This window comes from Solanum verrucosum, unplaced genomic scaffold (assembly GCF_900185275.1).
Source record: "Solanum verrucosum unplaced genomic scaffold, falcon-dt-bn FXZP01000049.1, whole genome shotgun sequence".
Taxonomy (NCBI): domain Eukaryota; kingdom Viridiplantae; phylum Streptophyta; class Magnoliopsida; order Solanales; family Solanaceae; genus Solanum; species Solanum verrucosum.
The window spans coordinates 1,327,448-1,343,669 of record NW_026020221.1 but is presented as its reverse complement, the minus strand read 5'-3'; the positions used below and the strand labels follow the sequence as shown (position 1 = coordinate 1,343,669).

The following is a 16,222-nucleotide window of genomic DNA, read 5'->3' as shown; positions in this document are numbered from 1 at the left end:
AGGATTAAAATTAAAATCTATTGATAATTGAGAGTCAATTAATTCAAGTGATACTTTCGATAGATAATTTATTGGGCAAACAACACAAGCTCACTAGTCTAGCTCTACGACGCTCAATATGTATCGACGCTCAAATGATTCACCGAAGCAACGAGACTGTTGACACCACTCTCATTTCTTTCTATTTATTTTTTCTCAAGCTTCTAAATTAATAAAATATCAAAATACTTTTTTTCACGACTTTTCTTACTACTACGACTATTTAATTTTTGCTATTACTATTATCGTCATTATCACATTTCTATAATTACTAATAAAATTATTTGTTTTATTATTGAAGTTATGGTTTTCTTTTTACACCTCTTTTCATTAACAATGAATTGTCATCACCTTATTTCAAATTTTGTATTTATTAAAGGAAATTAATTATAAGTAGATATTTTGTATCTATATTTTATATTAGCAAAAATTTCATCAATATTTTTAAATTTTGTATATGACTATTAATTGTTGTTAAATAATATATATTGTATTAATTATTAAAATAAAAGCCCAAAATAATTTGTACTAACATCCCAAATCAACATTTTTTCCTAAAATCTCTCTAAATTACCATATTACCCTGATTTAAATATATCCAAATCTATTTAGGGTTAGAATCTTTTCTCCTTTATCTTTTGTAGTGCATGGCCTTCTTATTGTCTTTCTTTGTTCTATTTTTAGAATGTTCCAAACCTAGGGGTGTACATGGCCGGGTTGGTTTGAGTTTTTCAAATATCAAACCAAATCATTATCGGATTTTTAAATTTATAAACCAAATCAAACCAATAAAACTTGGGTTTTTCAACCTCGGGTTTTTTCGGGTTTTTCGGGTTTTTCCGTTAAAGTATTCATACAAACATATAATTTACTTGTATTTCAAATATTTCTTTAGTCCTACCAAAATACAACTATCTAAGATGTTTCTTAAAAATATAACACAATATAATATGATTAATGACACTAAAATATCCAATAAAAATAATAGTAATGAAATCGCGTAAAACAAATATTGCAAATTAACAAGTCATAATGAAAATGATCATAATTTAAAAGTACTAAATCATGCTAAAATTAAGTTTAATAAGTATTAGTTACATGACTAAATATTAAAGAAAATTAAAATTAAATTATGTATTTTAATTGTCTAAACCAATATAAAACTAAAGAACAAATATTCAATATTATTGTCATTCTTAGTGTTGAATTGATTTTCTTTTTGCATTAGTATTAATTTGATTTTGATTTAAGCTTTATTATAATTGCCAACATCTGTGGACTATAATCTTTATTGGCCCATTCATAATTCTAAGTTTCAAACTTGAAATAATATATTAAAAGATAAAAACTATGGAAAAGTATAAGAAATATTTAAAAATTATATCAAAGTAAATATTTTTATGTATAAAATAAAATTTTAAAATTATATATATAATTCGGGTTGGTTTGGTCTTGGGTTGTTTTTTTTTAGTTAAAACCAAACCAACTCAAATGTAGTCGGATTTTTTTTTTCAAAACCAAACCAAGTCAAACTAAACTTCTAGTCGGGTTTTTTTTCGGGTTGACTCGGTTTATGGTTTGGTTCGGTTTTGTACACCCCTATGATTTTCATCCCAAAATCAGAGAAGATTTCACCATTTCAAAGTAAGGTCTCAAGTTTTATACCAAATCACGTGTTGAGATTGACGGATTGTATAATTCGAATGATAAACTTTAAAAAAAATAGGATGAAATATAATTATTAAAAAATAATTAATTTAATATATATGACATACATACTTCATACAATTTTTTCTAGGATACATTATGAAGCAAACCACCTAAACAAATAAGTCTGTTCACGGGCGAGTGTCATCTCGTAATAATAATTATAAGTCAAAAACCTTAGCATATAAAATTATGTATATATATTGGGGTAGCTATAGCTATCTTGAATATCGACCTTCTTCTACTTTTCATTTTCTGGTTGTTGTTTCAGGCAAATTGGTTTCTCAACTACCATTGAGATTTTTGAATTCTGAATGAAGAAGAAATTAAAGAGCAATAAAAGGGATGATAAAAGTAGGGAATTACTTGAAGAATACGGAATTGAATGAGAGAGCAGCTGTTTCTCCCAGGCGTTTGCAGGTTCGGCTTTCTCGTTTTGTGTTGTTAGATATATACAAATGTTTTTTTTTTCTACCGCGTAGCAAGATTTTTTAATCATTTCTATTATATTTGGCATGGAAGTAGAAAAAAAATACTACTCCTATTGATAATTCTTTTACTGATAATACATCAACAAACAACGATGTTCATCTTCGGATTTTGAATTGGTTCAGTTGAAATTATTGAAGTACAAATTAAAGGACAATAACATCAGGGTATTGCTTAAAAAAATCATGTGCATGGATCTTGGAAAAAAGAAACCCCTAAAGAATTAGTAATTTGTTCTTGAATGAGCAAACATAATATGATCGATCTTGACGAACAAATTAAGGCTTTTACAAGAAATTTACAAAAATCCACTACGACGGCAATTTTGAGCCTACGTGACTGACTCAGCATATTGATTTGACACCAATACTTCATAATGATATGGATGTGCAGTATCAATGGCTTTGAAATAGCAGTCAGCTAAGCTTGATCTTATTTAAGGGAATATCGCTCAAATCTTGTAGAACTTCATTTGAAGAATCAAAGATGAGAAAATCAAGAATCATTCTGTATAGACAAATACCATGGTGTCTTAATTTCACCCCACCCCACTTCAATCCAAGCCACCCCACCTGCAATTCAAGTTGTAATTGGTCTCAACTCTCATCTCAGCAACCCAGCAGCAGCAGACTTCTCCATCAAAAATCATCCACCACCGCCACCTGAGTATCAAAGCCATTGATGTTGCACAACCGTATGATTATGAATTAGATCAAATCAATATGCTCAGTCAAGTAAGCTCAAAATTGTCATAGTGGATCTTGGTAACTTTGGCAATTTCTTGCAAAAGCCTTTGTTCGTCGAGGTCATGTTGTGTTTGCCCATTCAAGAATCGATTATTCCCATATTGCTAATTCTTTCTTTAGGGGTTTCTTTTTTCCAAGATCCACGTGATCTTTGTGAGCAACACCCTGGTGTTTTTTTCCTTTGTACTTCAATAATTTCAACATGAATCTGTTCATAGGTCACTACCAATTCAAAGGCTGAAGAGGAACACATTGTTTGTTGATGTTTTATCAGTAAAAGAATTTCCAAAGAACATTTCTCTACAAGTTTTGCCTATCCATTTTGATATTCTTTGTACTCATCCCATGTTAATTTGGACCTGAAAGTGGTAAGAATAGTTGGAAAGGTTTGGCCTTTGTGTTCAAATTGGTGAAGGGAGATCAAGAACAACAAGCGTTGACAAGTTTCTTGATATATTTGAGAAAGAAGGGTGTATGATAAGCTGGCTGCAGATTCACAGTTTCTTACACATACAATGGGGAGGGTGTTAACTTCTCCAACACCTCCTATTAATACTAAAGGGTATGAGAATTTGGTGGAGAATGCTGCTAGTGATAGCTTTGACTTGTACTCTGGGATGTTTATGTACGATAAAAATGCTATGGAGGAGTTGGAAAGACTTGACTTGGCTTTTGAGGCTTTGAAGGAGGAGTTATTTGGGAATTTACATGATTTAACAGTCCCTTCATCGGATGCTATTAAATCTCAGAACAACTGGGGGAATTCTGAATCTTGGTATGTCTGCATTTTTGTTGGTCTGGGATTCAAAGGATGTATTATTAACACAATCTTTAATGTGGCAATTCAATACTAGCAATGTAACTATGGTCTATGCTACAAAAAAAGAAGAAGAAAGTACTAAATATTATTGTATGCCTTGTGATGACATGATGTTGATTAGTTTAATTTATCTTGCAATATTAGGTAACAATACTTTCAGCAGTGGGATAAAAAAAAGTATAAATATTTTGAGGCATAGAACAAGAAACACATGTGATATATCTTAAGATTGAACAAAATAAGCAATAGTTGATCTTTTACGTAATGAGAGTTGAGTTATTTCCTCATGAGTTTGAGACTTCGATACCAAGAAAGATCCTTCCATCACAAATTTCTATATTACAATCAGACATATGGACAAGTTTGTCCCTCTTGTGTGAGTTTTAAACATTTTCTTCTGTTTTCAGTGAGAAAAATAATCTGTTATAGAGCTGAAGCTGAATGTGATTACTGAAACAATAAACAACTTTATGCTGGGAACGAAACGAAAAAACCCCATTGGGACAACGTATAATTTACAACAGGAAATATGACTAGCATGTGTATTGAAATAAACAAAAGTAGATTCCGGCCTCTACTCGTTCCAAATTTATCAGATGCTCTGAAAGGGACAGCCGGGCAGATCATCTTTTTCTCACTCAGATCGCCAAAACCATGCCATATCTAAGAAGCAAAACTATATGAATTCGTATAGTTTCATTATCAAGAACAATTTATACCTCTACAAAATCATCTTTTACTTCTGGTGGAATCTATGTAGATGCTTTATCTTGGTTATGTTTATTCGTGCCCACATTTTCTGCACTTATTAGCTTTTCCGCCTGAAGTCTCTCAAGAAAAGCTTGCTTCTGCAGGATATTCATCATATCCTTAGTTCTATTCTCCTCTCCTTCAAGCTGCATTTTCACTATTGTTTCTGCTTCCATGTTTATTGGCTTGAAATAGTCATCAACAGCAGCCTCCTGAAAGCATTCACCAATTTTTTTTTGAGCAATGAGTCCAAGCCAGAAGATCAGCCAAAGCACCAGGAGTGGCATATAACATCAGCAAAGTAATAAAGTGGACTCTAAAGGCAACTCTAGTACCCTACTACGTATTAAGTTCCTGATACCTTGACGTCACAATACAATTAAGTGAACGAAGAGATGTTAAAATTATGTAAAGCCAGCTTCTAAAAAAATGTACGGAGAGAAACACAGAGTAAACAAGAACACTGTTGGGCACAATGGAAAATCAAAATATGTAAATCATCAAATTAAAGGTCAAACAAAGCCAGAGGAAGTCACTGGAGTAGCAAGTTGAAGATAAATGGTGACATTGATGAAGCAGCACGTGGTAAAGTCCAAGCGTAACAATTACCAGAGACAGCCAAATAGTATAAGCAAGAAATCAATAATGAAGGCTTGAAGGTTTAACAGTACAATTGAGTAAAAAGCAGCTTAGACCTATCAAGGACATCGATCAACTTGGTTCAAGATGCTTGGCTTGAAAGGAGTGCCAACTACCAACACTTTCTCAAATTCAATATACTCAAAAATAACAATTCATTCAAATGAATACATCCGGGAAGAGGCTTCCCTCTAAATCAGGATTTTCAGCCATTAAAAATCAAAATTTGGGACAAACATATCAGGTTTTCATTCAAAATCCAAGGTTTGAATGATGCAAGCTCAATATTAGGTTATCTACGAATTCCCTTCTTTTTTTCTTTTTTTTGAGGAGGGGAGGTAGGGGTAAGTCAGGTTATATGATGTGCAAAAGTGGAATGGTATATTCTCTCTAGACCCAAGAGTTCTCAGAAACTAGGTAAAAAAATTTAATGTGGCCAAAAGCCACAGGTTAGTCTAGGTTCACACCTGAAATTGAGCCAAATTAAGCTTAAGCCAAGAAAAAACTGGTTAGTGCCTCCGCCAGTTGGCTTATTCAATTGCATTCCACTTTCTTCTATGTTCTCCTCTAGAGCTGGGGTTATAAGTTTAGCCTTTAAAAATGGAGTTCTGTGGTCCTAGAAACAATGTTTTGAAACCCACTTTGTGCTCTGAAAGTAGAACGTCTATTTTGTGAAATTCATCAAGCTGCTTCTGTCTGTGCCAGGAGGAAAGGGATACAAGAAATCTAGACTCTCTGAAAAGAGTAACATCTGGAGGAGTGAAAGATAAGAAAAGGGATTCATTTGTTGGAAGTTGGCTACACTGAAGACCAAAAGATATGGAAGCAGTGTTACATAATTTATTATGTAAGATTCTTTCACATGTTTCTGTCCCCTTTTTGTGATAATGGCGGTATCCAGACCAGCTTGCAACCCACCTTGACTTATTTCATCGGGTATCTGCTACTACAAGTACCGAATAACTAAGCCCACCAAAGGCTTAGGTAGATGAGAAGATATCACCATCCTTTTATTTACCGAGCTGGGATCTGAACCTTGATATTCCATGATTTTCATCCTACTTTATTGACCACTAGTCCACACCCTTCAGTGCTAATGTTCTTTCAATTTTTAGAATAGTTTTTCCACTAAATTCTTTTTCCTCAATAAGTTCCTAATTGTTACACCAACTACCAATTCCAAAAAACTAATTTTTGAGCACCTTACAAAGCACTATTTCTTGCTCAAATCTGTCTCTAATTTTTAAGGACCCATGACAAAAGACATTCCTCCCGAGGCTCCATATCTTTTACGTCTTCAAACTAACTGAATGCCTATTGGCAGCTCATGACTAGTATCTTGGAGCACAGACAAAACAAGGCCTCAGAGCCTTCCGATGAGATAACGGAGGGTGATTGTGAGTACATAAGTCGGATCTTCTCAGCAGCAAATGCTATGCTCTAGCTAGTTTTCAAGATGCATTAAGCTTGTTTTCCGAGAACACTCTAAAAACAAATGCATATTAAGATACAGTAAGCATGGATGCAGGAAACTATGCCCAGTGCTCACTTGGAATGCCCTTTATAGTATTGTGGAATAGACCCGAAATTGTCTTCGAGACTTCAAGAATGACCTAACACTACCTCTTTTGCAAATAATACACAGCAATACCCAGGAAAGCAGAACAATATTAAATAATTAAATTAGGGCCACCAAGCTAATCCATCAGCATGCTTCTGAATTAAACACGAACAAAACAGAAGTCTTAAGTGCAAGAAAGTAAACCACAGGTAAAATTCAAGAAAATTGTGAACTCACAGTTTCCTCTAGCTTCTTATTCAAAGCTTGCATCTCTTCCACCATGCGCCTAACTTCTGACAAAATCATTTGTTCAGGAAGCTTCCTTATTGCTACCTTCCTCTCCTCCGCCTGTTCAGACATTACATACGAAGAGAGAGAGACAAAATAATAAGAGTGTCGAACCGAAGAAAACAACTAAATAAAAATCTACCACCAACACTTTTACACTTTTGATCTGTTAACTTTCTTCGGGGTCTCTCTTTACTAATTGTATACCCAAGAAATCATCTAAGTTCCATGCTACGTGCACATGGACAGTTATCTTATATTAGCAGGGAGGGAGAAGTACAGAGTGTTAGCAAAGAGAATCCAAACCCAAGGTATCATGAAGGGTCAAACCAGTTTATAGCCACAAGCATCAACAGCAATTCTTCTATATTTTGGACTGTGTTTGCATATATGAGTTCACTCAAGGTTTATCAAATTCTTTGACATTTCAATAACCAGCAGATCGTCTCTCTAGAAAACTGCTTTCACGCAGAATTTGGAAGAGACCCCTCATTAAAAGAACCTAGATGCTTAATGGAAAACGAAGATTGTGAAGCTGTAACCCAACCTAACAGAAATTTGCATAAACTTTTTGCTATCTGGAATGCTACAACACATTATTCGCCCCAACATTTCTCTCCACAACGCAGAAGTCGAAAGTATGTTCACTAGCTATTTAGATGCCAAAACATTCAATTTGCATATGAATACAAATAGATGCACTGTCCACTACACACTCTAAGTACAACGCAGAAATGAATCGAAAACCATACCATGGTTCCATTGATGATTTGAGTTGGATATATCACATCAAACAAAGCTAGTCTGTGTTGACAACTTATTACTACAGGCAAAATCACATCCTAGACGTTAATTAACCATATTATGCAACAAATAGCAGAGGCCTTCCAAATTTCGTTTTGTTTTCTAATCCAACTCAACAGTCCCAATCGACTACATTTTGGATTAATAAGAAAATGCTGTTAGCTCAAACAAAATACAGCAAATAGTTAACTACACCTCGATCTCAAATTAATTAAGTTCCTTTAATATCTAAATCCGCTTTATTCATAGAATCAGATTTAACAATTAAGAAAGTGAAATGAAAATTGATTGAATGACCTGTTGAAGACGTTGTTGCATCTGCAATCGATAAGATCGGATTCTACGCTCTTCGTAGCCTGAAAGAACCCTAATATAGAACATTGCTTTCTTCCCAAATTCTATAAGCTTCTTCATCTTAGGTAATCAAGCTTCAATTCCCAAAATCACTGGAAACGTGAAATGATCAGCAGCTTTCTTATTTCACCTTTGAAGAACACGATTCATCGTCAAGCTGAAACTGAAGCTGAAGAAATTGCCCCCCTGTATTCTCTATGTATTTGGTGAAAATTCATTTTTTTTTATCAGTAACGTGGGAATATTATAAAATAAAATAAAATAAAAACCAAATATGTTTAACATATTCCACATTTTTTTGTTGTTTTTTTTTTGGTTTGCCCCCTCGGTGTTTCGAGTCCACATTGGAGCTCCAATTAAATTTTGATCGCACAGGATGAAGCTCCAAACAAGATTTTTTTTCATATCTAAGATTCAAACCTGAAACCTTTGGTCAACGTGAAGCAGTACTATCACTGCACCACAGCCCCACGTTGGTAAGGTAGTCCAAATTGAGCATATGCAGTTTAATGCTATTTTCGTTGGTCAAACTTTTGAAATTTATTTTGAAATATATTTTAAAATTTTTTAACTGTTTCTTATAATAAAATAATTTGCTTTTGATTAATTAGTTTAAAAAATATTTTTGGGCAATAATTAATAGGTGTTTGAATAGAAATTTTAAGAGTTTAATTTCAAGTTTTGATTTGAAATCAAACGTCTGTATATGAAATTTACCTAAAATTTCAGGTTCAATTTCAATGTCAAACTATTAAGAAATTGGGTTTCAAATTGTGATTTTATTAATGTAAATCTTGACATATAAATTTATATTTTATAATTAAAAATAACTAAAATTAAGTAACAAAAGCAATCTCATGGCTTTCGCTTTCGTGTCTCTTTAAAAGTGCAATCGTGATAAAATTTTGATTTGTATAATCATCAAGGACATAAATTATGTATATCGTGTGGAAATTTTTATTAAAGAATAACAAAATAATTTGTAATCAAAAATATTTATTTATTAAAAATAGAATTATATGATTTATTAACGTAGTATCTTAGATATTTTTATACCTTATTTATGATTTGCTCTTTTGATATTGTACGAGAATTGAATTTTTTTTAATAGTTTCATAAATTGTAGTATTTTTATGTTTATGAAAATAAATAGGTACAACTTAAGAAATTGAATACATGTTTAAACAACTTTTCAAATTTAAACTACTGTTTCAAATGATGATTTGAAATCATGCCCAAATGCTCCTTTAATTTGTTAAAATCTTTTAAAAATTGATTCTAACTTACTTTTTTAATTATTGAAAATATTAAATCTTGTTATTCATCGGAATAGTTATTTTCCTTCAAGAATCTGGTCAAACACTTCACATTAAAAATAGGTACTTTTGCAGTTTTGCTCTCCCAAAAATTTTGCCAAAACAAGTTATACTCACATATGAACTGGTCATTCCATGATTGGTACAAAGATTATCTTAATTTATAATTAGTTGATTAATAGACGAAAGGGGCAAATATATCCTTAAAGTGAAATAGAGGGAGTATCTAATACATTTCTCAAAGTATTCAATTTAATATATTTAAAGAATGAAGACTAAAGAAAATATAGTAAACAAGTAAAAATGGATAGAAGAAGTACTATGTTATATGTATTAAATAATACTCCCTCATCATAGTTATTCATTGTACTAAAAATTGTTGTCCAATAATACTTGTCCAGGATAATTTACTTTTTGTCTTGTCTATTTTACCTTTGTTATTAAATACTTTATCATCTAAAATATTTTTTAAAATATTAAAATTTAATGAAGTGAAAAGATAAAATAATAATATTATTCTTATTATTTATTATTTCTTAAAAATATGCAAGACCATAGTGAAGAATTATTATTGGATAGAGGGAGTGGAGTATCCTAACCCTACTGTAAAAGCTGCATAAATATCTCTTTGAAATAACAAACAAACTTAGGCGAAATGGTCTGGTAGACCCTTATACATGTATTTGTTTGTATTCTGGACCCTTATACTTATCCTTTTGTCATCTGGACACCTGAACCCATCCAAACCCAACATTTTAAACACATTTTTTGATGTGGCATCCTATGTGGAAAGAATCTACAAGGAGCATGTGAAACGCACAAAACAAGAGCATGAGACACCTTCAAAAGGCAATAACAGTCATATTTTGACCTTTAAAGACAATCTCTTCTTCCTTATTTTCACTCAACACTATTGTTGGACAAATTTGAACTTTTTTTATCCTCTTTTTGTCGATATTGCCTCTTCAATTTTTTTTCTCTTTTATTTTTTCCTTCAATTTACTCATCTTTTTTTTTTGTGTGTGATTCTATTGTATTTTGTTGGTTTGATTTTGTTGGTCTTCACGATGACGGTTCGATGTTGCTACTATGGAACATATGTTGAACTAAAGACATCAAGAACACCAACTAATCCTGGAAGAATGTTTTGGGGTTGCCAAAAATATTCATCTGATAATGGGTGTAGATTTTTTCGATGGGCTGATGCAAATGATTCAACATGTCAAGAACAATACAACATCAAGAATCAATCAACGAGTTCAGGGCAAGGAAGATAAGCAAGACATAGAAGACAAGGATCAAACACTAGTATTGATATCCTTGTTATTGTGATTGTTGTTATTTGGTTTCTAGCTGTTATTTTTAAGATATATTGATTTGTACAAGCTGTTATTTGATAATGAAATTGAATAACAAAGACATTGGCCTGAATAGTTGACTGCATTTGCTTTAGAAATATGAATAGCAACTTCATTCAAACACAAATTCATACAGAAAAACAAAGTCTTCCTAATAACAGAACCAAAACAGTTGGGATCAAGTCATTAATCAAAATAAAGTTAGTTGGGATCAAGCCATTAAGCTAAACAAAGTGAAATCTATGTGTGCCTTGAGTTCTTGGCGTGGCATGAGTGTCTGTTGTGCCTTGAGTGCTTCTGTAACTCTCCTCTCGTAGTTGTCTTTGAGTAACTGCAGCTCTTCCCTTCCACCTTAGTCTATTGGGTTTGTAACCAAGATCAATATTGGTAGGAGTTGAACTTGATAATGTAGCATTATGTAACACCCTATCAGTATTTCCAGACTAAGAGAACAACAAAAATCTTAACGTAAAGATGAACTAATATCAATTAACACAATTAAATGTGTTTAAATGATAAAATGCATACCCTCACAGTTACACTGTCACCTGATCTAAATAAGATATTATAACCAGTTGTCTTTGCTTTTTTTTTTATCTTGATCTCTTATATCCAAGAGTTGCACCACCTCTCAAAGTTGTGCTAATCTTTTTTTTTTGCCAGCTGCACTAAAAGTTGATTGTTGAGTACTTAATGGAGTTGTTGTAGGCTTTCCACAAAATGTTGAGGTAGTTGCGGGCCTCACATCACCTGATATAGCACTGATAGGCTTTCCACCAAATGTTAAGGCAGTTGCAGGCCTCACACCATTTGATAAAGCATTTGTAGGCCTTCTAGCACTTGGACATGCATTTGAACCTGCATTTACACTGGATTGGCTTCCAATTGCAGCATTTGTAAAATCTGAAGTTGCAGTATTTGTTTCAACAGTTGCAGCACTTATTCCAACAGTTGAAGTTCCAACATTTTTCTACAAACATATATTAAAGTCAAAAGTATAACAAAAGTAAAATTCAGTAACATAGAGACATTAAAGCACAACTTACCAGAGTTGGACATCCTTTCTTGTTATGTCCAAAAGTCTTACACACAAAACACTTCATTTTTCTTCCCTTCCTTGTAGCTTTTTCAAACTTCTTCTTAACAGGCTCATCACTATCTTTTCTCCTGGTTTTTCCTGGTCTTCCTGGCATGGCAGTAATTTCAGATGGTTCAATGGTTGGTCTTGTACTTTTTTGGCCACATCTTCATGTTTGTTAAAGGTTGAATAAATCTATTATATGTTTTCATGTATGTTTCCTTCTTATACCAGTGATTAACAAATGACTCAACAACCCAATACTTATAATAAATTGATGTAAATGCATGGCCACAAGAAATTTCCTTTAGTTGCCATGACCTACAACTACACACCTTCATTTTTAGGTCAACAACATGTTTATATGGTGGATCATGAATCTCAAAGCCAAGATCACCATTAAACTTTACCTCACAATATCTGCAATTTCAGCATTTTTTCTAAGAATATCCATAGCCGTTGGTGATACATCAGTAATCCATTTTTCTAAAATTTTTCTCATTTGATTCATTATTTCCTTAATTTTGACTCTTATTTTCTCTAGCATAGTGATTATTGATTTGAACCTACCACTTAAAATCCAACCGTTGAAAGTCTCACACGTGTTGTTCTCAACCATATCACACTTGCTATGTTCTTTAAAAAATGCCTTACACCATGCTTCTTTGTTATACTTTAACAAAGCTTCTACAATGCCTTCTTTTAACTCACTCATGTCATCACGTTTTACTTGTAAAAGTACCTCAAATGATGCCCTGGTAATCTGCCAGAATTTTCTTCTCCTTTCTTCACCCATCCATTATTTTTTCCAGTTTTTTCATATATGGCACACCATCTAATTTCAGCATTTGACAATAATTCAATAAGTGTAAGATGAAGATCCTGTCAAACAAAGAACATTTGACATATAACAATGTTAAATATCAATTACTCCACAAATTAAAAAATAAATTTAACAAATAATATAGTAATACCTTCTACATATCAGACATCACTGTTAGTCTTTTACCTTCTGTAAGCTCCAAATCATGTTTGATGCACTTGAGAAATCAAGACCATGTGTCCTTGGTTTCTTTATCAACTACTTTCCATGTTATAGGGTACATCTGATTATTTCCATCTTTGGAAATGCAAGATAACAGTTCACCTTTATATACACTTTTGAGAAATGCACCATCTAAACCAATAATCCTTCTACACCTTTATTTTCATCCACTTTTTAAAGAATCAAGACAAATATAGATGCTCATAAACACCTATTTTTTTGAAATTGTGTTCTTGGATGTCCTAATAGATACAGTAGTTCCAGGATTTGTGGTCATTAATTCCTCAACATAATCATACAATCTAGCAAGCTCCTCTCTGAAATCTCCCAAATGTTCATTCATAACTCTCAGTTTTGTCTTTCTACAACTTGTCTTATTAACATACAAATCATATTGCTTTTGTATCAAAAACTGAATCTGATGTAGTCTGATGGTAGGCTCACTCATAATCATTTCCTTGTAATGTTTACTAATTCAAATGGGGGTACACAATTTGTTTCTTGTTCTTTAAAACACTTGTGGACAGGAAAATAGGTTTTAACACTGAAATTTTCAGTGTTACCATCAATACTTCCAAGAATATGCCAAGGACAACCCTTTTTCTTACATTTTGCCCTTATATTTTCCTTCTCATTAGGTTTCAACTTAATATTGACACCCTTCTTAATAGAGTAAGTTTGCAGTGCCTCCCTGAACTCAATATGATTCAAAAAATTATATACAATTGAAATAAAACCTTTTTAGTAGTTGGATCAAAGTAGATCTTTGTACTTTCCTTCCTAGGTGCTGGATCTATCACTTCATCATTCTCAACAGGATCCCCTTCATCTTCACTAATGTCACTATCAAGATCTGAGCTATCAAAATAAGGGTCATCACCACCCAAATTGCCTTCAAATCCCCCCTCTTCTCCTTATAAATGTCTTCAAAATCAGCATCTATACCTACAGGATCAGATGGTATCTCATCTAGATTTACTCTATCAGCCTTCTCTTTAACTTGTTCTTGAATGTTAGATTGCCTAGCTTGAAGCAACTCCTTATCCAAATCACTCCAATCATCAATATTTTCATCAACATCATAGAGTGAATCAAAAGCAGAATGTTCTTCAACTCCAGGGGCTTGTTCTTCAACTAAAGGGGACTGCTCTTCAACTATAGGGGACTGATTTTGATTTAAATGTCTATTTTTATTTTCATCAAATGGTTGAGATAAAGACACATCAACCCTATCTATTTGTGGGGAGGATGACAGATCAGCCCAGTTTTTGTGTAGGGAGGAGGACACATCAACATTATCTTTTTGTGTGGGGAGGATGACACATCGGCATTATCTTTTTTGTGGAGAGGAGGACACATTAGCATTATGTCTTTGTGGAGAGGAGGACACATCAGCATTAGTGCTAGGCAATACAAGTATCTCCTCAACAACTAAAGGTATATTAATGGGATGTACAACATATACACCAACAAAATCAGCACCCTTCAAACCATTAAAAAAGTTTAAAACATCAGAATCAATATTTAACATGTAAAAAATACCCTTCTTGTTGATTCTACATCCAAATGTCTCAACATTTTCAACACCCAATTCCAGTGTTATTTTATGAAACAACATAATATGCAACCCATCTACATTTATATTAATCTTTTCAAGACTAGTGATTCCATTGGCATACCTTAAAGTAGGATCAGATACAAAACAACCTCCATAGTGAAATTGAAGTGTCACTATAGTTAAAGCCATTAACTTACGATGCCTGTAAAGTTAAAAGAAAAACAACTATTGTTAAACCATTAACTTACCAAGACTGTAAGATAAAAAGCCCTATTTTTTTTTAAGAAAACAAGGTGTCAAGAATCTTATGTAACAATGGACCACTAATGAATTGTTGTAATTGATATAACAATGGACCACTATCACTAACACTATCAATATCCAAGACAATTGACCAGAAATAAAACATTAATTTTAGTCGAAATTGAGATTTTACGAATAAACCCTAGAATCTACTCGAATTCACGAAATATGCCATTGAAGTCACTTGAAGTCATACATCCACTACGAAAGCATAATACACTGACATTAGACACAAACCAAAGTAAAATCCCCAAAATATTTCAGAAAATCGAATGACAATGACCCTAAAATCAAATAGATATGCACGAAGAAAATGAAAAAAAAAATCAGAACTAATGCAAAAGACAAGAACTTACAATGAAAAATGTAGTGGAACTGAGCTTCAACTAAGCTTCAACTGAGCAAAATCACAGAGAAATCGCGGAGAGGAGAAGGGGAGAGGGGAAAAATCACGATGGTTTTGGAATCGCCTTTGGAATGACGACTATTCTTACTTCATATGAGTCATAGGCTACGTGAAATATAATATTCATATGTGGATTAAAACGTTTTTTTTTTTGCCAACGTGTACGAATTTATGCAACACACATCATATCACATCAAAAAAATGTGTTTAAAATGTTGGGTTTGAATGAATTCAGAGATTCAAGATAACAAAAAAATAAGTAGAAGGGTCCATAATACAAACACATATCAGTACGAGATTTTATCAGACAATTTCGCCAACAAACTTATAGAAAACCACAACATTCTATCAATAATTCATTCTTGGAACCTTAAAAGCACACATACATCCAAACACCGCCGCCTTAATCTTCTCTAGGACGTGCCATGCTAATGAAGACGTAGGAGAAACTTATTTTAAGTATAAAAAATTAAGAGAAACTTTTTTTAATATTATCTTTATTAGCAATATTAATAATAGTATAAATTTTCAAAACATGATTAAAAATTATTTTAGTTAACAATCTAGTGTTACGTAAAAAAGGATAGGTATAGAGGTTATTTCGAGCCAAAAATTCTTCGTACGAAATGTTATTCCTGATTGGATCATATCTAGCACGAATTAGAATAGTTATTACATAAATAGATATATATGTTTTATATGATATAATATATATAGGATACCATATAAAATATAAAAAATGTCACTTGCTCGATTTTATATAAATTTAAATATCTTGTACACATTTAAAAAAATAAAAAGACATACTCTTTCCGTTTCATAAAGAATGATCTAGTTTGACTTGACACGAAGTATCAGAAAATAAAGAAGACTTTTAAATCTTATAATCCTAAATTTAAGTTATGTAGAATGTACAAAATTATCATTTAATCTTGTGATGTTAAATATGTCACGTGAAAAG

General features: G+C 32.5%; 1 protein-coding gene and 1 pseudogene across 3 annotated transcripts in view; one reads left to right on the top strand and one right to left on the bottom strand.

Annotated features, from left to right (window-relative positions):
- Positions 1-2,091: 2,091 nt before the first annotated feature.
- On the top strand, positions 2,092-3,835 carry LOC125831022 (arogenate dehydrogenase 2, chloroplastic-like; annotated as a pseudogene).
- A 288-nt stretch (positions 3,836-4,123) lies between these two features.
- LOC125831646 (uncharacterized) overlaps positions 4,124-16,222 on the bottom strand; it is an 831,707-nt gene continuing 819,608 nt past the window's right edge. For all 3 annotated transcript variants that reach the window (XM_049510817.1, XM_049510819.1, XM_049510816.1), the window contains exons 2-4: positions 8,141-8,313; positions 6,989-7,099; positions 4,124-4,763 (exon numbers count right to left, since the gene is read on the bottom strand). In XM_049510817.1, coding sequence (XP_049366774.1) covers positions 4,554-4,763; positions 6,989-7,099; positions 8,141-8,257 — 438 coding nt within the window. In that variant the 5' untranslated portion in view covers positions 8,258-8,313 and the 3' untranslated portion in view covers positions 4,124-4,553. The remainder of the gene's footprint in view (positions 4,764-6,988; positions 7,100-8,140; positions 8,314-16,222) is intronic.